Raw genomic sequence first — 25,569 nt, forward strand, 5'->3', positions numbered from 1 at the left:
CATTGGTCGACAACTTGACGTCTCCTATATTGATCAGCTGATTTTTCAGGGATTATTCAATAATTTTAATTATTTTCAGAAAATTCACAATATTCATTTTTTTAAACAAGTCAATATAATAATCAATTTTTAAAATATCAAAAAAGGAAAAGAATAGTTTCCCTGTTTTGGCTTTCTCTAAGCTTTCTTTTACTTATTTCTTACGAAATCTTTATTATTGTCTAATAATCTATAATCGGGTATTATTTCTTTTCTTTTGATTGGCAATGGCTCTCATTTTGAAGATTGTCTTCTCCCCCCCCCCCCCCAAGGATTATAGTACAGGGGGGGAGGGGGCTTAAATTTGTTTGGGGGATCCTCCTTGAAATAATTTGAACCCCCCCCATGCCCTTGATTGCTAACACTCTAAAACAGGCAGGGGCGTACGAGAGTATTTGTGTAGTGGGGAGGGGGGGGGGCTTTTTGCTTGCGTCAGCGCGTTAAAAAAACTGTGCCGCCCTTACCAATTCATCGCGGCCCCCTTTAAAAACCCTTTTTTTGAAAAAATATTGATACCTTAACTGTGAATACTATTCGATCATATACACACTTCCATATAACAACTGAATTAATTTAAATTATTTATGTAACATTGTTGTATATACAAATATAAGTCCACATTTTATCTTTAAATATATTCGTGAAATAATGTTTGTTTAAAAGCCAAATAATTGTGTTTAAATATATTTTATTCGTGAAAATTATGTTTTACATTACAACATTTATGGATATATGTTTGCTAGAAATTAAAAATGCTAGATGTGTGGTTACGATGAGGTAAAAAAATAACAACAGAATAATAAAAATTAATAACAAATTTAAGTTTTCTTTACAAATAATATTTAAATTTTGTCTAACTGCAATGACAATTTTGTATGAGTACTGAGTATCAATAAATAAATCATTATTCTCCGAAAAGTTGAGAATTCAACAATTTTTTTTTGGTTGCCTAAAATTATAATACAGGGTGTCCCACGAAACATGACAGTATGCAGGACGACTTGAATGTCGTCTTGATTTTTGATATAATTTGCTGCGTTTATTTGTCAACCTAATTTTAGAAGTAAATTTCTAGAGATAATAATCACAAAATTTCCCTTGTCCTGCCATTTCCAAAATGTGGTCTGCCTTTTTTGTGCTTTCAATATTGCCCGAGATATGAAGAATTTCGTTCAGATTTCGACAATTTTGCTTTTATTTAACAAAATTGAAATCTGAACCAAACTCTTTATATCTCAGGTAATATTGAAAGCACAAAAAACGCAGACCACTTTTTGGAAATGCCAGGGCTAGGAGAATTATGTGATAATTGTTTCAAGAATCATACATGTTAAAGTAGATAGAAGACTAAATGTCACAAATAAATTCAAATACCAAAGACGACTTTCAAGTCGTCTTCCTATTGTCATGTTTTGTGGGACACCCTGTATATTAAAGGAATAATGAACAAAAAAAGCGAACATTTGCGTGGTCTACTCTATATAGAACACTATGTAGAATGTTTTAGCTAAATGTAAATGACCAAACCGAAATAATTTGCGCAATTTTGGACCTCTCACACCAATCTTGGCGCATTTTCGTTTGATGATAGATCACTGTGATTTAAGGGTCTCAAGCTCTTCAGCAAAAATCGATGAGAATTTTACCAATTATTCTTCTTAAATACCAAAGCTAACATCAATTGTTTTATAATGCTAAAATGAACATGTAAATGGCTACAGAAAAGCATAAGTGAGTTAGAGCGGACAAACCAAAGCCCAAAGCGTTCCGACACTTCAAAGTCGACCCTGTCTTAAAAATTAATGATCATTTTAATAAGCAGACTGAATCTATGTGAGATGTGTTGCTTTAGGTTGAGTGGACGCATAACATATTTAAAATTACATTCATGTGGATATTAAATGACTTAATTTCACACTTTTTTTGAGAATCCATGTTTACATTTGTATCAAATGGAATGTTAATTAATTGCTTTTAAAAAATAGCCAGCTAATGATCGAGTGTCACAATAATGCAGCTGTTTTTTAAATAGTAGTCAGCTGTTTACTCAAGAATACTCAGCTGTTTACTAAATAGCATTCAGGTGTTTTCTAAAGATTAGTTAGGTGTTTTCCAAAAAGTAGTCAGCTTTTTTTTTTAAAGAGTAGTCAGCTGTTTTCTAAAGATTAGTCAGCTGTTTTATAAAGATTAGCCTATGGGGTTGTCAGCTGTTTTCTAAAGGGTTGTCAGCTGTTTTTTGGCAAACGAAAGGAAAACTTGTTCCAGAGTTGTTTCTTTGATAGAATATTCTTCCACAAATTCTTCTTTAGATTTGATTTCCTCCATTTTTCTAAAATTAGAAGAGATTTAAATTACATAAATAAAAATCACAATATTAAAAAATCAGCAGATGCTACAGTTTAATCCAGAACTTTGGAGTCATCGAAAGAATTAAAAAATGTCGCCTAGACAATTTTTCAATTTGTTTTATACTATTATACCTAAATCTCATGGTGATTGTAAAAATAAATAGTCATGAAATATGCGTGAACAGTTTTAAAGAGTTTCACATATTTATTCAATAAAAATATAAAAATCTGCAGCATTCCATTATCACTAGGTTTAGAAAACGACATTTTATAAATTCTTTCGACGTATCCGAAATTCTGTGTTAAACTGTTTTATAAGCTGTTCTTTGAAAATAAATATTTCTTGAGTATTTTTTACTTATTCTGAGGAAAAAACAGATTTAACCGTGTTTTCCTTATCCTCATGTATACCTGAACAGCTGATGAAGGGGTATTGTAGGGTCCTCTATTTGAAACTGCAGGTAGCCCTGGAAAAAAATAAACAATTGAACTGAGTTATTGTCACAAACTTGGATTGCAACCCGATGTCCCAGACCTTTGATATTCCAAACTATGCATTCTATTAGATCAATAGTCCATGTTTGAAATATCAAAGGTTTAAACCATTGGTTTCCAAAGATCAAGGATAAGTAAATTTGAGTTTGTAGCAAAAACTAGATTACTTTTCAAATGTAGAAATGTTTCGCAATTGTAAATAGACATATTACATTAAATGCAACCCCAGGATAAATTTTAGTACCCGGATAGGAGTTGCTAGTTATATCTATTTTTAGACCATAGCTACGCTGATACCCTTATCAAGTTTGGGTTTATTTTGTGGATCCAGATAAAGCAGAGCTGTAGTAGATACTAGATTCTAACAGTTTTTATTTTCAGCAGCAAGAAAAGTTCTTCAAGACCAGGGAAGAGTTCCGAAGGAATCTTTACTACAAATGCGATAAAAACATAAACTAAGAGAGGTTGCTAAAATCCAGAACTAAAAATATGTGAATGTTGCAGCCTCCAATGGAAGAAATATGAGAGAAACCCAGCGGGAATAGGGTTAAAGGCATGTTTAAATGGTCTTTGATTGCATTTCCTGTATTGTGTTACCTTGCTCCAATTTTTCGGTTCATCACCCTCCCTCTCTCCAGGACTGCATGCTCTGATATTTTATCATTGTTTCCTTTCTCGGTTACCCATTCTCTACACACAATAAAAATGTCATGCTTTTAACTAACTTTTAATTTAATATCGTGGGGTGTGGTGGCTAGTTTGTGGGGTGTGGTGGCTAGTGTGTGACACCAGTTCTCGTTAGATCACTGGAGTTAAGCACACTTTTCCACAGCCAGTAACTGGATTGGTGTCCAGACTGGTGTTGACGGGTTCGATTCCCGTACTCCACACAAACCTGTGGTTTCAAAAACATCTGAAGCCGACATCTGGTTAAGCAGTTATGACCACCTGAGGGATGAAGGAGGACAGAGGGGCAGCTGTCAACAACTCTCGCAGTGAAAGGGTGCGTGCTTTCTACTCAACAAGAAAGAAGCTTCAATTGGGATTGATCCAAGTGAATGATGATGAAGAGAGGAATGGTGGACTAGCAGGGAGAGTCTATGGTTGCCAGCTATAGGTACCTGGGGGTATCCAATCCGGGCTTACAGATGATAGGGAGCAATGAGTGTGATGTTTCCTATCAGTATGGCACCCGGGCCTCATTCCAGAATATCAGAAGGATTCCTGCACTCTATATTCTCAGGTCTAAGAAAAATCTTAGGCAGCTGGAATCTTGTCAACCCTCTTCTCAGGATGAATGAAGCGTGAATGGATGAATGTGCTGCCAGATTACAACCCCTGGTAGATCAATATTAAAACCCAAACAACACCAAACTTACGCAATAGAAAAAATTCCGAGATTTGATCGTAACAACCCGATCATGTCCTGGGGACAATAAAATCTCTTAAAAAAAAAATTTAATATCATACACAATTCACATGGTAGCAAGCTCAAATTTCAAATGTTTTAATTATTTTACCTTTAATTTCTACAAATTTTTTATTCTTACTTAAATTCTTGCTCTGTCATCCGTTTATGTTTCCAGTCAATTACTTCTCCAGTTCCTGTGTAGTTAGTATGGTTGTTAATTAGTTTATGAGTTAGACTAGATATTCAATAAATATCTTATCTAATGTTATAACTAGTTTTATACCTATAAATTCAAACACTGCCATCTGGTGATAACGTAGCTCATCAGGAGTCATCTTGATCTGGACAGTGTTTTTGATAAACTATCGAATTATAGATAGAAGTAAAATTATGAGCGATCATTATTTAACTTCATTTGTGATCAGCTTTTAAATCAAGATCAATTGTTGCCCCCCATCTTTGAGGGTTAATGCAAGACTTCACTTTCATTCCCAGTACCAGTTCATAATTCACCCAAACCTCTCTTCTTGTGTATAATATCTGTCTCTCAAGGTCTAGAAAAAGTGGGTGGTTTAACATTACACATTTTATTGGTACAAATATATCTGTTAATATCTATTTATATTAAATCATATTCCATACATCTGTGGAGTCCCTCAGCTGTAAAGCAAGCCTCCACTAACTCCTATATAGGAAGAGTCCCTCAGCAGTGAAGCAAGTCTCCACTAACTCGTATATATGAAGAGTCCCTCAGTGGTTAAGAAAGTCTCCATCCTAGCTCTCTACAAATCTGCCCTTGATCTATAGTCTCCACAGTATCTGTAGTATCCTCCATATCTGCAGTTCAAGCCCTCTCGGAATCTCCAGTGTTTATAACCATAGAAACACCTAGAACATGGGAGTGTGTGGGTAGTTGAACCAGCTGTATAGAGTTGAGACTACATTTCTCTGATTCTCTTGTCTGTTCTGTATCTCTAGTGATCTTCTGAGTCTCCAGTGTTTCTCATAGAAACACCTGGAATATTAGAGGGTGTAGGTAGTTGAACTAGCTGTGTTGAGGTGTAGTAGATACTAGGTTCTAACAGTATTTATTTTTCAGCCGCAAGAAAAGCTCTTCAAGAACAGGGATGAGTTCCGAAGGAATCTTTACTACAAATGAGATAAAAACATAAACTAAGAGAGGTTGCTTAAATCCAGAACTAAAAATATGTGAATATTGCAGCCTCCATTTGAAGAAATATCTGAGAGAAACCAAAAGATGAAAAATCCTAAGTATAGGAAAAAGCATGAAACCTCTTAGGTAAGAGTCGAGTTTAAAACTAGAAGAGAAAATTGTGTGGATCAGTCCTATGAATAATTAATGAGATATAAAGAGAACTTTAAGAGAACAATTGGAAAGAATTGAAAATATATCTAGATGTAGAAAAACTGCCCAACCTCGTATCTATTTTCTCTCTGTTAGGTTTCCAAGACGCCCCCCCCCCCATCATTGGGCCTCAGCCTCAGGCCGAAATCCTCAGGCCTATATAAAGGCACCCATTTTCTCCAAGTTTAGTTCATGAGCAGGCTTCAGTTGGAGCAGAGTGATCCAGTATTAGTTCTGGAACAGATCTCTGGTTTAAGCTCAGGACTCAGTTTGGGTGTTCGACTCAAAGTTTGCTGTTGGTTGAATGAAACATGCTTGGTAAAACTTATACAATTTAAAGTTCTAGAACACTTAAACTTTTATTCCCATGTATTTTGTTAGAAAATTTTCTGAGTATTAACTTGATTGGTGAACTGTAGAATCACTTGGCATTAATTTTCTTTCTAGTAAATATACTTAGCTAAGTCTAAACACTTAGAGTCTTTAACTAGCTTTAACTTTAATTTTTTCTCAAAGTAAATCTCTTAGAAAATTTAGAATATTATGAAGTTCTAATTTTGGATAGTAAACCTTTTAATGACTTGGAATTACTCGAACTTTGATCAACTGAATCGTCTAAGTCTCAATTTATCCATTATCATTGTAACTGTTTACCTTTTATAAACATTGTAATAAATCAGATTAGTATTGGATAACCATAAGTGTTTATTGGTACTTAATCCAGACAATCTCTGGCAACTTGTCTGAATTGATCCTTATCTTAACACATAAATCCAGTGCTAGTAGTATCCGGTTTGATATTGGCTACTTAACTATTTTGTAATATTGTGTAAAATCTCATAGAACAACTGAACCAATTTGGATCATTTCCTTTGCTGTTCTGCAAACCGTATTAGAAGTCAATCATATTTAAATAGATCTTCATTCAAATCTTACATCTTAATCATTACGAATTGTTTGCAGTATAATAAATTAGATTCTTATAATCTACTTAGAGTATTTTGAGAAAATAACTCTCAATTATTTAGATCTCTTCTTTTGAGATAATAGAAGTAACTTTATAATTATCATTAATTGGTTGTCATTGACTAAATCATTGTAACCTGTTTAAATAACATTTGATAGAAAATCTATTGTAAAATAATAATAATATTTTCATTGTCTTGTATACTCAATTTAATAATTTTATTAATATTTGTTGTGATGTTGTTTTGTGAATCATTGGTCATTATTTGAGATATTCATAGCCTTAAGTGAGAGAATTAAGCTGTTAACCGCACATATATTTTGTCTTAACGCGTATCTTTAAAGGCGAATTTATATTTATTTATTTAAAGAAAATTCAAAATCTGAACCAACAGTTGCAATTTTAATAGAAATATAATCAGGTTTCAAGAAGACGATCTTTTAGATTTATTTCCATTATTAAAAGAAAAGGCATTTACAACAGAGGTGGAACCACATATCTCTGATTCTGCTGTAAACCTGAGATATCTATCTTATCAATGGTTTATTCCTCTGTTCTATAGTTCCAGTGTTTCTAACCATAGAGACACCTGGAATATTAGAGTGTGTAGGTAGTTGAACTAGCTGTGTTGAGGTGGAACCACATATCTCTGATTCTACTGTAAACCTGAGATATCTATCTCATCAATGGTTTATTCCTCTGATCTGTTGTATTCCTGGGATCTGTTGTATTCATCTAATCTTATGTAAACCTGAGTATCAGACTCATTAATGGTTTATTGATGTATTCTTCTGTATACTGTATTCCTGAAGATATGATCCTATAGATACAATCATATAAGTCCACATGCTGTACGGATTCTGAGAGCTGTCCATGAAGTGCCTGTCCCCCAGCCTTGGTTGAACAAACGGAGCTTGGCTCATATGTCTGTTCTATTCAAGGATCTGGGGTGCACTGTTGAATCCTAATGAATCCGTTCAGGTTAATTCTTCTGCATTATTAAAAGAACAAAGATATGAAGGTGTGAGGCCAGGGGAGGGTTTTCTTGCCATGAGTCATTCATACTTTAAATATTACAGTATCCAGATGAGTTAAACAATCAAACATAACCTATATTAAATTCATTACATTCATATCAATCCCTGACATTTGTATCCAGATGAGATAAACAATCAAACCCAACCTATATCAAATTCATAACATTTGTATCAATCCTTAACATTTGTATCCAGATGAGATAAACAATCAAACACAAACTATATCAAATTGATAACATTCGTATCAATCCCTAATATTTGTATCCAGATGAGATAAACAATCAAACCCAACCTATATCAAATTCATAACATTCGTATCAATCCCTAACATTTGTATCCAGATGAGATAAACAATCAAACCCAACCTATATCAAATTCATAACATTCGTATCCATCCTTAACATTTGTATCCAGATGAGATAAACAATCAAACCCAACCTTTATCAAATTCATAACATTTGTATCCATCTTTAACATTTNAAAATTCATAACATTCGTATCCATCCTTAACTTTTGTATTTCACACTCGTATCAAAGTTGATATCCTCCGCCTCTCCCCACCGGACAACAGCTGTTAATGTAAAAAAGTTGAAGAAATAATATTTAAAACTAATACTTAAAACTTAAAAAGTGAAAAACCTATCTATTTTGCCCTAAAATTGATAAAAACTAACACTCGTATCAACGCCCTCTCCCCACCGGACACCAGCTGTTATTGTAAAAAAGTTGAAGAAACTAATACTATAAAACTTAAAAAGTGAAAAACGTATCTATTTTGCCATAAAAATGATAAAAACTAACACTCGTATCAACGCCCTCTCACCACCTGTTATTGTAAAAAAGTTGAAGAAAATATAATTAAAACTTAAAAAGTAAAAAACGTATCTATTTTGCCCTAAAATTGATAAAAACTAACACTCGTATCAACGCCCTCTCCCCACCGGACACCAGCTGTTCCTTCTCCTCTCCCCCACCCCACCAGCTGTCAGATTCTACGCAGGCATTCAAGTGGATCTACAAAATTCAACCCCCCTCTGTCTCTCTCTTGGAATTATAATAATGACACGCGGCATTCGGGAAAATTCAAGTCCGCGACGCCCTCCCCAGAAAGTCTCCCTACGGCCCATGCCTATTTTCTTGCTGACACAGCGGTTCAAACAGGGGGACAGCTTTAAATCAATTTCTTGTAGAATGGTCAACTTCATTTAGAAAAGTTGGCAGGACGGTAAAAGTTTAAAGGGAGTGACCGGCAATATATGGTGGTTGAACTGAGATTGCATTATTGTAACGATTTTTTTTAGGATACATATAAAACGTTTTAAAGATCTTTAATTACTGAGTTTGAGCGCAAAGTCGACGTTCACAATCATCATTTTTGGTGGGTACGTTTTGAGAATCGGTTTTTTAATTATTAAATAATGACGACAAAAAAATATAGTAAACTAATTGGATGTTTATGAATATATTTCTGAAAAGAAATTTGTCAATAAATAAATGTTAGAATCATTTATTTCGTTTTCATGATTATATTGAATTTCTTATTTTTTATGAACTTGTTCGAAGATTTCTACAAATTCTTCAAATGTCGACTTTTCAATAAAAACTAGAAAATCTTTCTAAATAATGAGAGATTACAGGAACTAATAACTAAATAAGATTACTTATTTTCAATGATAAGATTTTATTTTTATTTTCTCAACCTAAACATATCTAATTAGTTTACTCCAGAATTTTTATTACATTTTTTGTCGTCGTTATTTGATAATTTAAAAAACGATTCTTATAACGTACCGACCCGAATTGATGATTTTGAACGTCGACATTGCGCTCAAACTAAGTAATTATAGATCTTTAGAACGTTCTATATGTCTCAAATGAATCCTAAAAAATTTCTCTACAATACTGCAATCTCAGTTCAACCACTAGTTAAATTCTTTAATCTATATATAAATTTGGCTTGTCTGTCTGTCTGTTTGTTTAGGTGTCTGTCTGTTTGTTTGTATCCAATAAACGTCAAAACGGCTGAACCGATCAGGCCCAAATTTTTTGTGGGACATCTAGGGACCCCAGGGAAGGTTTATGAATGATTAAAATTTTAAATATTTGTCTCAATCAAAATTCGATCTTCATTAAATTTTTTAAAATTTTGAAAATCCACGAAATTTTTTGTGAAAATCCGCGAATTATATTTGTTTTGTTTTACGATGTACACAAAGAGAACATTGTTCACAATTAATTTATAAGATGGGCGCGAAGCGCCCTCTAAGGCTAGTTGTATAAATTTCAAATGATTAATTAATTGATTAATTGGTTGATTGATTGATTGACTGATTGATTAGAGAAAATGCTGTATTCTACGATCGACAACGCCTTTGTGAAACCATATTCACCATTCTTATTCTGTCGTCTTTTACATGTAAGTTTTCTTTTTAAGGGATTACGAAATTTATCAGTAACATTTTTGTTCAATAGAAATATTTATTGTACCAAATATGTCGTCTTCTTTGTTAAAAATTATCGAAATTATTATCATATTTTTTTAAACTTAGATGATTTCAAATATGATCAAATAAGGAAGCTTATTTTGCTATTTAAGACATATTTAATTTTTCGGGGCAAGGTGACAGTATAATTTCCTTTCTATATTTATAGATTTACTTTGCTTATCTGTCTGTCCGTTTGTATCCAATAAACGTCAAACGGCTGAATCGATAGGGCCCAAATTTTTTTGGTGGGACCTTACATGACCAAAGGGATGGTTTATGGATGCTCAATTTTACAAAAATTTGTGAACAAAAGCAAAAAAAAATATTATTAAATCCGTGAAGAAGATGGGCGCAAACAAACAAAAGTTTCAATTTTCATTCTGTTCATAATTCTTATTTTTAGTATTTTCTGTGTATCTTGTGATGGCCCATGGTTTTGAGTATTTTCATACGGCTAACTTTACTATGGTTTACCAAACTCCTTATACTTGGTCTAAAGAGGGGGTTCAGGTAATCATCTTTATCATTACCATACAGCTAACTTTACTATGGTTTACCAAACTCCTTATACTTGGTCTAAGGAGGGGGTTCAGGTAATCATCTTTATTATTACCATACAGCTAACTAAACCTGAGCCCGCGATTTAGAAAATTCTGGAAAATATGGCTCGGGTCTAAGCTGTCGTTGGGCCTTATTTACGACTTGAGCTTTCGGATTCATGCAGCATCTTTGATTTCCAAAGAGTTGAGTTTAAAAACCTGTTTAATATTCTATTTGGCGGATTTTCATGGTAGGAACTGGCGCATTGCGGGTTTTTATGTGAACAAGACTCAACATTGAGCCTTATTCTCTAATAATACCAACCATGGTCGGTTTTATTTTCATTAGGCCTAACTCCTTAAGTCGAGCCGAGGATCTTGCAACAGTCAATCACGTGACACAAGCTGTCGTCAGAGTTGGGTCTTAAAGTCGGGTTTAAGGAATTACAGTTCGAGCCGAAGTTTTTAAATCGCGGGCTCTGGTAAAGTTAGCAATTATTTTGAATTGACTATCCCAACTATTCTAACTGGGGTCTCAAAAAATTTATCATTTCAATTTTTTTCTATTTTTATCGTATCCAAACCTCATCATTATAGAATAAATAAAGTAGGTGTTAGTTCCATATTTTTGAAAATATATTTCGGTCAGGGTTGACCCTCTTCAGTTCTAATGACAATCACAATCACAATCCATATTAAAAATCACAAGAAAATAAACAAACAAAATCCTTTATTTTGAACTGGTAATCAGAAAAAGATGCTCAGATCATGATATGGAGAAAAGATAATTTGCAAATATTCACTTTTTAATGTTTAAAGACTATTATTATTTCTTGAGATTTGTCTATTAATGCAGTAGATGTGTTCCCCCTTTAATTTTCCTGTAAACTCTGTTTACAGTGTTTGGTTTTATATCATGTATTAAACTTGAGGGTTAAAGGTTAAAAGCATTTTATATAAACTTCTCTAGATCATCATAAATATCTTATAAAAGAGAGCAGATTACCTATAAATAAGATACAAAAAGTTATTCAACATTTTTAATTTTATGAAAGTTTTTTTTCTATGATTTGTAAATTAAATTTTATTAAGAAAATGAATTGAGTTTTCACTAAGAAAATAAATTGAATTTTCATCCAGAAACTGAATTGAGTTTTTATCAAGAAAATTAATTGAGTTTTCATCAAGAAAATGAATTGAGTTTTCATCAAGAAAATTAATTTAGTTTTCATCAAGAAAATTAATTGAGTTTTCATCAAGAAAAAGAATTGAGTTTTCATCATGAAAAATGAATTGAGTTTTCATCAAGAAAATGAATTGAGTTTTCATTAAGAAAATTAATTGAGTTTTGCCACAAATTCCGATTTTACAATACCTTTTTTATCTTTAAAACCCAACAGTTGATATTTAAAACTATGAATTCTGTAAGATCATGTAGTTTTAGCTTGAAACATTCTATTTTTATTTTATTTTTACAAGTTTACACCATCAGATTGCAAAGATTATAGGGATTAAAAGATTATTAGTTTATCAAAGATTTTACGACTTTAAGATTAAAGTTCTAAATATTTCAGCGTACAAAAAATCAATATTTTATGAAAAGGCTCCATACTTAAAAGAAATCAAATTCTATATTTTGCAGTGATAGTGACATTTCTAGAACGAGAGGATATTTCCGAAATATATTTGATGCAATTTTCTTTTGACATTTTCTTAATGGGGTTTAACACTTTACTTAGTTTAGCTGTACACAGTCAGGGGCGGATACAGGATTTAAGTGAATAATGATAATGATAATAATAATAATAATAATGATAATAATAATTATAATAATAATGATTATATATCTGGACTTGGCGATTACAAAAAATACTGTTTTCATAAAAAGGGTATTGTTGCAAAGTGTGAATTTGTAGGTTGATTTGATGTGCCAAACTGACATGCCTTGGGAATGGTGCAGGTAAAAATGAAATTTTTAAAAATATTTTGAAAAATTAGTCGAGTACATAAATAGCAAAGAGATATTTACAGGATAAAGTTTGATGTATTATGAAATACGACCAAATATCTTCATGTTGAGATCGAACTATATATTTTCATACACTCTTCTGATTTTTTAATCTTCCTGCATGCATACTATGGTCTAAGTTTTTCCAACCTGTAAGAATATATAAACATAGTCATTACTTGTGTATAGATCTACATTCAACAAATTACAAAACTGATGAGATACCAAATTTATATAGTATAACTTATCAGAGAAATTTGACAACTGTGCATGGAAAACAAATAGGAATATGCGTAATATTAGGGAGAAAGAAAATTAGAAATATGTGTTTTAAATGCATTTTTCCCTTGTCTACAAGGGATTATAATGCATAGATCTAAAAGAGAGGAACAGAATACAGATGTATGATCAGCTAAAAAGAACATACAACATTCAGAGAAAAAAATTCACTGCTTTTTTTCAAATTTTGTGAAAAAAAAATTCAATTTCAAAAATAAATTGTAAAAAAATACTTATAAATAATTTATTATAAATACTAGGTTCGAAACCCAGCTTTACCTGGGAACTAAAATTTCTCTATAAAAGTCAGCTAATTCAACTTAGAATTTGTAAACAAGCTAGAAATATTTCCGTGTTTCTACCAAGTTCCCTAGTAAAATTTGAGGCAAATCAGTCAAGGGGTTCTTGAGTTATGATCGGAAATACAAAGAGATAACTAATTAAATAAATAGTAGATAGATATATTGTTTAAAGAATTTTGACTGCTGAAGATCGATGTTTAATACAATTGTTTTTTTAAATAAAATTGAAGCGTGGTTATATCATCATTATACATATATATTATATATGTTCAAGGTGGATTCATATGGACGAGTACTGTGAATGGGAATGGATATCTGAGTCGGTAAGTTTAGTGGATTTTAACTTAAAAGGAATTGTTTATGAATTTTGTAGAGGGGGTCGCAGGATAAATAATATTAACAATTATAATTGCAATGGTTCTAATAGTGATCCACAAAAAAGCCGATCCATAAACGTGACACAATGTTTTTTAAATGAGTTTAACTCGCTTGTCCTATCTCACTGTAAACTACGGTTTATTTCAATTACCGGGCCGACTTTCAAGCAGCTAAAACAATCTGTACAGCACACAACATGAAGCAGACCTTTCTAGTAAGATTATAGTGATCTATGTCACCTGTAATGAGAAAAATTATATTTGAAAACGTAGAGTATGGTTTGGATATATATATATCAAACTTCTTCTATAAATGTAGACCAATGTCAAGTATAACATTATCTATATATATATGTATACATATATGTATATATCTATCAAACTTCTTCTATAAATGTAGACCAATGTCAAGTATAACATTATCTATATATAAATACATATATGTATATATCTATCAAACTTCTTCTATAAATGGTAACCAATGTCAAGTATAACATTATCTATATACATATATCAAACTTCTTCTATAAATGGTGATCAATGTCAAGTATAACATTATCTATATTTACTTTATTTACTTCTGACCAGCTATTGAGCAGATCTACCACGTCACGGAAAAATCCTATTCCTCCACATTGTATAAACCTAGGAGGGGGTGAAGCTGACTGGTTGTAATATGGTAGATGTTGATCTGATTGGAGAATATAATCTTCATCAATGTGGAGTTAGGTAAGACGCATCTTTTATGTTTATATAAACATTTATCCAATTATCTAATGCTGCACAGAACATTGGGATAAAAAGAGGTCACGATAAACTAGATGTCTTGGTTTGTTCACGATAAACTGAGGTCCTGGTTTGTTCATGATAAACTAGGGGTCCTGGTTTGTTCACGATAAACTAGAGGTCCTGGTTTGTTCACGATAAACTGAGGTCCTGGTTTGTTCATGATAAACTAGGGGTCCTGGTTTGTTCACGATAAACTAGAGGTCCTGGTTTGTTCACGATAAACTGAGGTCCTGGTTTGTTCACGATAAACTAGAAGTATTGGTTTGTTCACAATAAACTAGAGGTCCTGGTTTGTTCACGATAAACTAGAGGTCCTGTTTTTTTCACGATAAACTGAAGTCCTGGTTTGTTCACGATAAACTAGAGGTCCTCGGTTTGTTCACGATAAACTGAGGTCCTGGTTTGTTCACGATAAACTAGATGTCCTGGTTTGTGTCTGGTGAGTCTTTACTTTAGAACCCATTTTCACCCGTTAACCCTATTCCGGCTGAGGGGGGGGGTCATCGTACCCCCCCTCTATTATTTTTTGCGGTAACTCAAGAAGTATTGGTCTCTGAGGCTGTTCAAATTTGTTGAACTAGTCTAGTTGGAGAAAACGCCCAATAAAAAACGGCCAAAAGCAAAACGCCAAATGCAGGAAAACGCCCAATTACAAAACGACCAATATTACAAAACGCCCAATGCAACAAAAGGCCCAAAATAAGAAAACCCAAATTTCGAAAAATGCTCAAAAATCAAAAAAATTCGGAACAAAAAAATCACAATTTTGGGAGTTGAAATGTGTGTATTATTTCAAGACAGAGCGCTGCGGCTTAGACATATTAGGGGGCCGAGCGCTGTGGCTAGGAGTTCAAATGTGTGTATTATTACAGGTTTAGGTTAGGTTAATTCAGTTTCATAGTTATAATATTTTTCTTAAAAGTTTGCCATGTCAACAGTCCAGCAGTTCTGCAACCTGTAGACAAGAAAAAACATTTTTAAAATTCGTAAATCCAAGTTAAGATATTCATTTTCAGAACTCTTAGATGTAACTTGATATCAAGGCGTTATAGCGGCTCAAAGTATTCTCTTGGAAATAAAAGTTTTAACCTAACCTAACCCTAACATTTTTAAAATTCGCAAATCCAAGTTAAGATATTCATTATCAGAACTCTTAGATGTAACTTGATATCGAGGCGTTATAGCGGCTCAAAGTATTCTCTTGGAAATAAAAGTCTTAACCTAACCTAACCGTGAAATAATACACACATTTTAACTCCAGAAAACTTATTTTAAATTGAATTATCTTGAAAAACTATTCTAACATTACTTTCTTTTCATTTATGATGTTGGATATTTTTTAATTGTGCGTTTTGTGACATTGGGCATTTCGAAATTAGGCGTTTTGTAACATTGGGCGTTTTGCAATTGGGCGTTTTGTAATTTGGCGTTTTGTAACATTAGACGTTTTGTAAAATTGGGCGTTTTGTTGCATTTAGTGTTTTGTTGCATGGCGTTTTTTTACCTACTCCTTCTATTTTGGGTAAAGCAGACGTCAGTTGGAATAGGGTCAAATGTAGATTTTTCACATTTGCTATTTTGTACTTTTTTTCTATGCTATGTATTTTGAATATTGAAATACGCTTTACGCTATTTTTGACGAATTTTGAATGAGATAAAAAAAATATAACTGAAATTATATTTAGATACAGACAGGATGCTCTTATAGTTAGTTTTACGTGGGATTGGTTACACAAAAATGGCAGCACTGTTAAAAGAAAAATAGAAGACCAAAATTATTAGTTGAAGTATTTGACCATTTGTAATGTATTTGTATTAATATATTTAAAATACTTTTTTGAACACTTTAACGAAGCATATTTTCTTCTGAACACGACAAAAATCTATTTTTTACCAAATATAAAAGTGAAAATAATGCCACAAAACGGGAAAAAGTCGAAAAACTAAATATTAAAAAAGCAAAACAAATATTTTTATGTATTTCCATTCAATTTCAAAAAGAAAATATCATTGAAGAAAAGAAAGAAACCAGAAAAAGTTTTTGTGTGACACATTTATAAAAAAAAACTGATTATATGAATTACAGCCCAAATTAACACAAGTTAAACCACAACTCCCATCAATACCATGTAACGTTTAATTTTTGTGTCATCTGTGTGAGGTCAAAAATTTGTGTCCAACCGGTTCAGCCTTTCAGACGTTGGATACAAATAGACACACGCCCAAAGTATAAAATTTTAGTGCGCTTCGTGCCCATCTCCTTTTTCAACTTTGAATTGTGGCTCTAACCGGTGAGCATTTTCTCTTCGTAAAATATAAAAAAATAAGAAAAAGTTCACGGATTTTATCATTTTTTTTCGTGGATTTCAAAATTTTACGAAAATCAGTTTTTTGGAGTCAAATTTTTGAAATTCTGAGAATAAATGGGGTCATGTGAGTTGCCATAATATTTTAGGCCCAATCGATTCAGCCAAAGCAAAGTATATAGATAGATATTAATTTTTTTTTATCTTTATCACAATCCTCATTATTTGTTTATTTGTTCCGAAACAATGGAAATAATGAGAACATAGGAATAAGTTTCCCTTTTTTGGCATCATTTATTATATATTAGGCTCAATGTATTTATACTTCTTTTCCCTCCAATCAAAAAACATGGAACTCTAGGCCTTCAGGCCGATTTGCAACCCTTTTTTAGTAAACATTTTGTCCATGCTAACCGTCGACCTTCAAGCTCACATGTTTCTTTGTAGAATTATCTAGAAACTTATGACGGTCTATATATTCATATATCTGGGATTCACAGTAGTAACAGTAATACTTTCGCGGAATTTTTTGTTGTATTGGCACATTTTCGAAAATAACAGATATCGACATTTTTCCACTCCGACCAGAGCCAGAATCCTTCCCTAGAGGGATTATGTGAGTTGCCGATATGTTTATTGGATTCAAACAAACAGACAGACAAAGGCCGATTTTAAAAACTCCTTCTTTGTGAGTCCCTCTGTATGTCCTCACAAAACTTGTGTGCAGCTTTCGGAGGAAAGGGATAAATTGAATTTAGATAACTGTCCCCTGGGAGACCTGGCTGCAGAACTAAATTTGTTCACAAACTATATTGAAAAGACAAATTTAGAAAAAAAGATGAATGAAAAAAATTCAAATTTGATAATTAACAAACAGTAAAATTTTACGACGTGAGGGAAATTTTCAAACACAAAAAAATACACATAAATCATTTATTCAAAACTAGACCTTTCATTTAATTGAGTTTTTGATGCTGATCTTCGTGAAAGGCTTCAAAACCTATTAAATCTTCCTGTTTTCTTTTTCAGGGTCCTAAGTTAAAAAGATCGATATTATTTTGGGGCATTTTTTTCAAATTCTAACAAATCCGTCAAATTCTTTGAGGTTTATCAGATACATATCTACAAAATCAACCATCAAACTTACGAGGATTTACATATATAGGGTAATGGTGGATGCCGAGCATGAAGGAGAATGGTTGTGTGAAATAGAAAAGTATCATCCTGGTTTCAGTAGAAGGTAACAGTAGAAGGTAACAGTAGAAGGTAACAGTAAAAGGTAACAGTTCTTGCCACAAACTAACCCCTTTCAAATCCCCGTATCTTTGCACCCTGTTGGTGTTAACATTTGTATAGATTATTTGATCCAACAGATCAAATTTTGGAAGCCAATTAAAGAACAAAAATAATCAACTTTTTACTAGTTGTATATATTTTCTTAAAAAAGAACTATGAAAGGGTAAAGACAGTTTCAAATTAGGTTTTGTAAAGATTTGTCGATCAGAAAATATGGAAATAATAAAAATTTAAATTTTTTCTTTTAACTTTTTTTTCTTTTCAGAAACTAACGTGGTTTGTTTTTCTTCATACATATATGTCTATATTTTGTTTTTATCCAATATTTTTTCCCTTTCTTGTTCTAAGTAATGCCCCTCTCATATTGATACCCATATGTTAGTCTGAATATCTATAATAAGTTAATCTTTGGTCGAGTTAAAGATTATGCCCTGAAGATGGTTAAATAAACCGAAAATTTGGCAAAAAGAGTTTTTGTTTCACGGATCTGAGAGTGTTAGATTTAGAAGAATTATATATATATATACATATATGTATCAAAATTGGGGCCCAATGCAATATATGTCTTTATTCGTTTACATAATAACTACGCAAATCCTGTAATGAGATTAACCCATTCCATTGAAGTGTCGCAACGCCCTGGGTTTTTATTTTACCGCTCTAACTACTTATATTATTCTGTAGCCCTTTACATGTACATTTTAGCACTGTATAGCACTTCGTGTTAGCATTGCTTTTTAACAAGTAATTGGAAAAATTTAAATTGATTTTTGCTTGAGAGTTTGAGACATTAAATTACTGTGTGTGCAAAGATGGAATTGTCCGATTTACAATAGTACTCTTAATGATTTGTCATATCAAGTATAAAATATATATGAATGTTTATAATTTTTAAAACTGTTTATTGTCAACCGTGGTTTCTCTACAAAAGTAACTTCCTCATTTCTACTGTATTTCCAGAGACCGAATTTAATGAATTTAAGCCGCGTCTCAAATTTGAAACGTGACTCAAACATGGTAGGTTCCACTTGAAATTGCATTCAGTGTTTCGAGATTTGAGCCGGCGCTCATTTATTGCGGTTCAGCGGATCGGTTTAAATTCTGTAAATTCGGGGATCCTTTAATTAGTAAACTTATAGTATATAGGATTTGGGAATTTGTAAAATAATAACTCAGTTAAAAGAATATCTTTAAAAAGCTTGAGAACGAACCAAAAAAGCACTGTCAATTTCTACAAGCGACAGTTTTTACCAAAAATTACATGTAGAACATCGCTAAACCCTTATTTAGAAATTGTTGATTACTCCCTTTAACATTTTGTATTTCTAATTCAGATATGGAGAAGTTCTCTACGGGCATATAACTTTATCTGTGATAGAAGATTTAATATATACAGAGGTACAAATATATAACTATAATATTTAAAAGGTAGAAATATTGTTATTGCTATATCAAAATATTGTTATTTACAATCAATATCAATTTGATTTTCAACAGTTTTTTTAAATCAAATCAAAATGTTTCATATAAATTTAAAATTTGTTATAAATATTAGATGATAAAGTAATTAAAAACAAACTACACAATACGGATATAAAATATCTAAATTTCTTTTGAAATACTGGATCTTTAGTCAGAGGCGTTTCAAGGAATTTTCCAAAGGGGGGAAGCTGGGGGCACAATATTTTTCAATTAATCTAGGGGAATTGGGGCTAAATAATCTAGCCCCCATTAATTACCCGGCGTTGCCCATGTAACTCATACATAGTTTCTCCCACTGTTATTCGCGCTAGGTATTAAATCAAGATTTAGCGGTGCCCGGGGTTGTTCGTGAGATTTTTAAAAAATTCATAATTTTTCTAGTCTATATCTAAAAAGTTCAACCAATTCGGTCCAGCCGTTTGGCCAGTCATAGCTAACATATAAATGAGCTCACATATATTTGTGTGTATCTCTCATATATATTTGTATGTATCTCTCATATATAATTGTATGTATCTCTCATATATATTTGTATGTATCTCTCATATATATTTGTATGTATCTCTCATATATAGTCGTATGTATCTCTCATATATATTTGTATGTATCTCTCATATATATTTGTATGTATGTATGTTTAATTATATGTCAGCCATAGCTGACCAAACGGCTGGACCAAATCGGCTGAAATTTTAAGTTGACCCTTGAGTACCCCAGGGGTAACTTAGGCAAAAAAAAATTGAAATACTTTTTTTAATCGAAATTTTTTTTTTCTCAAAAAGCGAATTTTTTATTTCAAAATTAGATTTTTAAAAATTCCACGGGCAACGCCATCCACTTGAGTGAACTATAAAACTATAAAAGTATTGTTGTGGTTTTGCTTAGACGACCCCTACACTTAGTACAACACTAGAACCTGCCACTAATACAACATCCCATACAACAACCTCTCCTGCAATGGATAAGTAAGTAATATTTAATCAATAGTACAATGTTCAGTGGTAAGCGAATATATCAATAGACGACTTTCGATTTCAATTTTACTTTAAATCAAGCTGTTTAATAACAGGGATACACATAAACATAGAAGTCAAGAGAAGTGGTCAGTTAAAAAACCTTCTCTTTGATTACTTCTGAACTTGTAATTCCAAAATTACTTCTAAACTTGTAATTCCGAAAAAGCTTGTTAACAATAGAAACTTAAAGTCGTTTTCATTGTATTAATACAATCGCCAACCACTGTATTTAAACCTTTAATTAAGCCCTGAAAACTGGACCCAGAGTAGATTAGCCCTTAAAGAAGGAAGAAAGTACACAAAATTACATTTTTAGAGCGCAACGAGAACTAGAAGAATATGAACGCCAATTCTTTATTTTGAAGGTAATAAGACGACATTTACCAGTTCTAAGATTTTAATCTAATAACGAAACAATTAAAGACTGAGGCCTTTATTGGATGTTTTGTATCTTTTATTTTCACAATCTTTGATGTTTATCTAATTAGAGGGTTTTTGAGTGGAACATTTCTTTTATAATTTATTTTTTTTATTTCATGAAGTTATCTTTTAGATTGTTGTGCGTTGTGGAGTTATTCTAACACTGGGAGGGTAATGATTAATAATTAATTTTTATAGAAAATGTTTTTGTAAACATATTTCTTACGAATAATTGGTCATCTATACATATACTTTGCTTGTCTGTTTGTTTGTTTGTATCCAGTAAACGTCATAACGACTGAACCGATCTGGCCCAAATTTTGTTGTGGGACCTCACAAGACCCCAGGGAAATCGACAAAATTTGTTGATGAAATCCTCGAATTTTTTTGTTTTCTTTTACAATTTAAAAAAAGAACTTTTACAAATGACAGAATATTTGGTCACAGTTCATAACCGAGGAAAAGCAAATGTTTTAGCTGAACACAGAGTAAATATCAATTATTTTTAAATTGTTTTTAGTTTGGCAATCATCTTTGGTTTGATGTTCCTAGCTAGCTGGCGCGCTTTTGATCATAATACTGGCAAATCTGCACACCCTCCAACCGACGATTCGTCCGACGACATTAATCAGGTGAAAATGTAGACCTCTTAAAATTCCTATTAAGGAAAAATATGAATATTACAAAAAATTAATTGGCTGAGATTGCAAAAATATGTTTTAAAGAATATAAGTTGAACTAGTTACGATGTGTTCAAGCTCCACCTGTAGTTTTTGATCTATCACTTATAGTTTAACTAGTTATTTCTTTTATAATCACATAGTCACTGCATATTTATAGTCTTAGAGTCACATTAATAAAATAATAAATGGCTTTTAGGAATCAAATTTTTTTCCATTTCCATTTTTGTTTTTCAATAAGTTATCGTCATTCTTTATTTTGAAACTATATCAATTTTATTCTTTGCAATGTCTCTGCTGCAGTTGAGAGTTAACAATTTTCAATATTATTTCATTATTTTAGAGAACTTTGTTTAAGAGGGTACCGTTGTGAACTGACCATGTACAGTGAAACCATTAATAACGAATACATCGTGAGAAATTATCAAATGTCGTCTTGACAATTTTTCAATGAGTTTTATACTATATTACGTATTTGCGAAAATAAATAAATAGCCATGAGTATGCAGGAACAGTTTTAAAGAGTTCCATATAATCATTCAATTAAAAAACTAAATATCTGCAACATTCCATTATCAGAAAGTTAAGAATACGACATTTGATAAATTCTTTCGATGTATTCGTTATTAAGGGTTTCACTGTAGTAGGGCTATTAGAAATTACTTCAACAGTCTCTTTAAAATAATAATTATTGTTTATTTAGGGATTTGGTGAGGAGGACCCAATGCTCACTAAACGACTTCTTCAAACCAGACGGAAATCAGTCGCATTTTCTGTCTGCGTTCTTGACAGGTGTAGTCTCATTTTCTAATCAGATTATGAGTAAAATAATAGGCGTCAAACATTATACAAATCCAACGTATAGAAATCGCTATGGCGTATTTTCCGGGAGAAAATTTTTTATATTTTTGATAAATTTAATATTCATTGTAAAGTATAGATATAAGTTTCGTAAAACCTTTTATTTAAATGGTAACACGGAATTTTAAAATCTTTTTAGCATTACTGGAGAACTTTTTTTGTAAAAATAAAACTGTACATATCATTTTTATAAAATAGTTTTTTTTTAATAGTAACGCGGAGTTTTTTGTAACCATATAATCATTCATTTATGTTGTCAGTACATAATAAAATCTGGAGGGACCTTAAACTGCACAATAGAGAGAAGTACAAATGTACATATTAAAATTATTAAAATAAAAATTAAGATAGAAAAATGAAAAGCTACAATGTTTTACATAAACATTTAATTTTTCAAAAATATAAAAAATATTCTCCCGGAAAATACTCCTTGTTGTTATACCTAGCGATTCCTATACGTTGGATTTCTAAAATGTTTGATGCCGAAATAATGAGTTGTTTGTAAAATGACAATATTGTAAAGGGACAGTATGACATTTGAGATGGATCGGAAAAAGGTTCTGATTAATTCCACGGATCGGATACCAAACGCATCCTTTTGTCCTCTTCCTACCCTTTCAGAGGACTGCGAGACTGAAAAGGTAACAGTTTATTTGTTTTAAAAATATTATTGTTTTTTAAAAACATTATCTTTCCAAGAAACATTATACTTTTTCCAAAACATTCTCTTTTTTCTAAAGACTTTTCGATATTAATGGGAAAAAATAAATATCGATGTTAGCTGGGCCAAATTAGTTTGTTCACAAAAGGTTAAAGGATTATAGGAATTTCAAATTGGAATTAATTTTAGAATTTTAAACTTGGTTTGGTTTGGTTTTTACAAATTTACAAATCTTCTTGTTTCATAATTCCCCTCAAAGGATGAGACTGTGTCAAAAACGACATGAAACTCTTCTGCCTGGAATAATCATGTAATGGCTAATTTAATGAGTTAGCAAAAAAAGAAACTAGAAGACCATTAATATAAGGAAAGTGACAAAATATATTCTGCAAAATCGTCTCTGAAGACTCATCCTTTGTGATAGATTTCTTGTTTCATTTTATATCAGATGTGTTGACTTATAACTGAATATCCGGTTGGTAAGGTTAGTTTTTTATTGTTTAAGTATAACACACATTTTTCTTGCCCCCCCCCCCTAAAAATGTTTAGGGGGGGCAAAAAAAATTTTCGCGCTTTGCGCGAACTATTTCCCCCTAGCCCCCTCTTACCAAATGTCTAGTTGCGCACCTGTTTGTGGCTGCTTTTTTACGAAACTATAGTATTTTCACTTTATAACATTTACGAAAAAAAATTCTACAATTAAAACTTCTTTCATCAATTTTCACTATTATTTTTTAAAAACAAACATTATCATCCATCTCCCTTAGGAGATAATATTAATAGTAAACAATCTGGGAGTAAGGAATAGAAGGGAGTGGGAGATATAACTGACGTGGTCCGCCCTACCATATGATTATACATGCTTTGCAGACGGTACGTTACTCCATTTGTATAAGAAATATTCAAAATAGGTCATTGTATACGCGGTAGTTGTACATCAGACAAATATTTCTTATATAAATGGAGTACCCGTCTGCAAAGCATGCATAATCATATGGTAAGGCGGGCCGTGTCTGTTATATCTCCCTTCTATTCCTTACTCCCTGTAAACAACCCCTTTAATATTTATCTAACTTTAGATCCCTATTCCGCTGTCCTTGATAACAAGACATAAAATCAGACATCCCTCGGTCAACAGAGCCAGGAGGATGTCTCTTCCTCACGGACCTCTTACTGAGGTTAGATGGAAAACATATTTTTTTCTTTATTCTGGGATTTAAAAAATGTGGTATGCTCACCTCTAAACTTTTAAAGAGGCAATTTCCCGGGAACGCCTTAGTTCAAATATATTTATAAAAATCAATATTTTCGAATATGTTTGTCATCATTCAGAATATTTAGACGATAGACCACATTTTAAAATCCCAAAAGTTGTATAGAAGTCACAATTTATTCAATATTTTAGGGACTGCATTTTCAAGTGACCTTAATTTTCCTTTTTTTTTAACTGTTACTTAGATAAAGTATTCTAGGATACCACTGTGATAGCTTCTGTAGATTTTTTAATTGTTACTTAGATAAAGTATTCTAGGATACCACTGTGATAGCTTCTGTAGATTTTTTAAATTGTTACTTAGATAAAGTATTCTAGGATACCACTCATGAGTTTTTTTGTATCCAACATTTTTAAAATTTAAAACAACTTTGTTTCTCTCCTGCTTCATGCTTTTTGTTGAACAAGTTTTAAGAAACTTTAAACTTGTTTTTTTCCAGGGTTTGTTGGACTGTGTTGATGGAACTAAAATTGGACTTCATTGTTCTAATCCTCTTGCTTTTTCTAGAAACTCTATAGAAACTATTATGTAATCCCCCCTCGCTACTTCGAGAAACTCTATAGAAACTATTATGTAATCCCCCTTGCTACTTCAAGAAACTCTATAGAAACTATTATGTAATCCCCCCTCGCTTTTTCTAGAAACTCTATAGAAACTATTATGTAATCCCCCCTCGCTTTTTCTAGAAACTCTATAGAAACTATTATGTAATCCCCCTCGCTTTTTCTAGAAACTCTATAGAAACTATTATGTAAACATCTACTCGTAGAATAAATGTAGTATTATATATATTTAAGTAATATAAACTATGTTATATAATAAGATATTACTTTTACCGCCATTTTACCAACATGAACGACCAATGATTCCCCAATCAGAGGGACGTTAAGTTACTTTACGTCCCTTGGGACCATTAAGAAAAATAACCACCCGCTCTGCGAAGTTTTCGTGAAAAAAATGGCGCATTTTCATCTCAAAAGACGATAAAATTGTGTACAACTACTTTTTCGGGATATTAAAAATTTTACTTAACCACGAGTTCCCTCGACCAATTTTTCCTAAAAAACATCCCTCGCTGGGCTCTGGATGTTTATTAGGCAAAGTTGGTCTTGGGAACCCATTTCCTGTAG

At 32.1% G+C, this 25,569-nt stretch overlaps 1 protein-coding gene and 1 long non-coding RNA gene across 3 annotated transcripts; one reads left to right on the plus strand and one right to left on the minus strand.

Annotated features, from left to right (window-relative positions):
* Nucleotides 1–1,675: 1,675 nt before the first annotated feature.
* On the minus strand, nt 1,676–2,907 carry LOC111707835 (uncharacterized). The gene is made up of 2 exons (XR_002766537.1): nt 2,799–2,907; nt 1,676–2,368 (listed from the first exon to the last, which is right to left on the minus strand). It is a non-coding gene; the product is annotated as an uncharacterized LOC111707835 (long non-coding RNA).
* Nucleotides 2,908–9,979: 7,072 nt separating this feature from the next.
* LOC111707838 (uncharacterized) lies at nt 9,980–25,230 on the plus strand. 2 transcript variants are annotated; one of them, XM_023481000.1, is made up of 15 exons: nt 9,980–10,079; nt 10,553–10,659; nt 12,605–12,648; nt 13,552–13,600; nt 14,304–14,383; nt 17,915–17,989; nt 19,380–19,443; nt 20,413–20,492; nt 20,860–20,908; nt 21,097–21,134; nt 21,484–21,595; nt 22,347–22,435; nt 23,028–23,145; nt 24,245–24,343; nt 24,879–25,230. In XM_023481000.1, exons 2-15 carry the CDS (start codon nt 10,573–10,575, stop codon nt 24,969–24,971), a joined length of 1,077 nt encoding a protein of 358 aa, XP_023336768.1. In that variant the 5' UTR covers nt 9,980–10,079; nt 10,553–10,572; the 3' UTR covers nt 24,972–25,230. The 2 variants fall into 2 exon arrangements, with proteins under 2 accessions (XP_023336768.1, XP_023336770.1); XM_023481002.1 differs by lacking the exons at nt 9,980–10,079; nt 10,553–10,659 and adding an exon at nt 10,681–10,742.
* The last annotated feature ends 339 nt before the right edge of the window (nt 25,231–25,569 follow it).

This window comes from Eurytemora carolleeae, unplaced genomic scaffold (genome assembly GCF_000591075.1).
Source record: "Eurytemora carolleeae unplaced genomic scaffold, Eaff_2.0 scaffold682, whole genome shotgun sequence".
Classification (NCBI taxonomy): Eukaryota; Metazoa; Arthropoda; class Copepoda; order Calanoida; family Temoridae; genus Eurytemora; species Eurytemora carolleeae.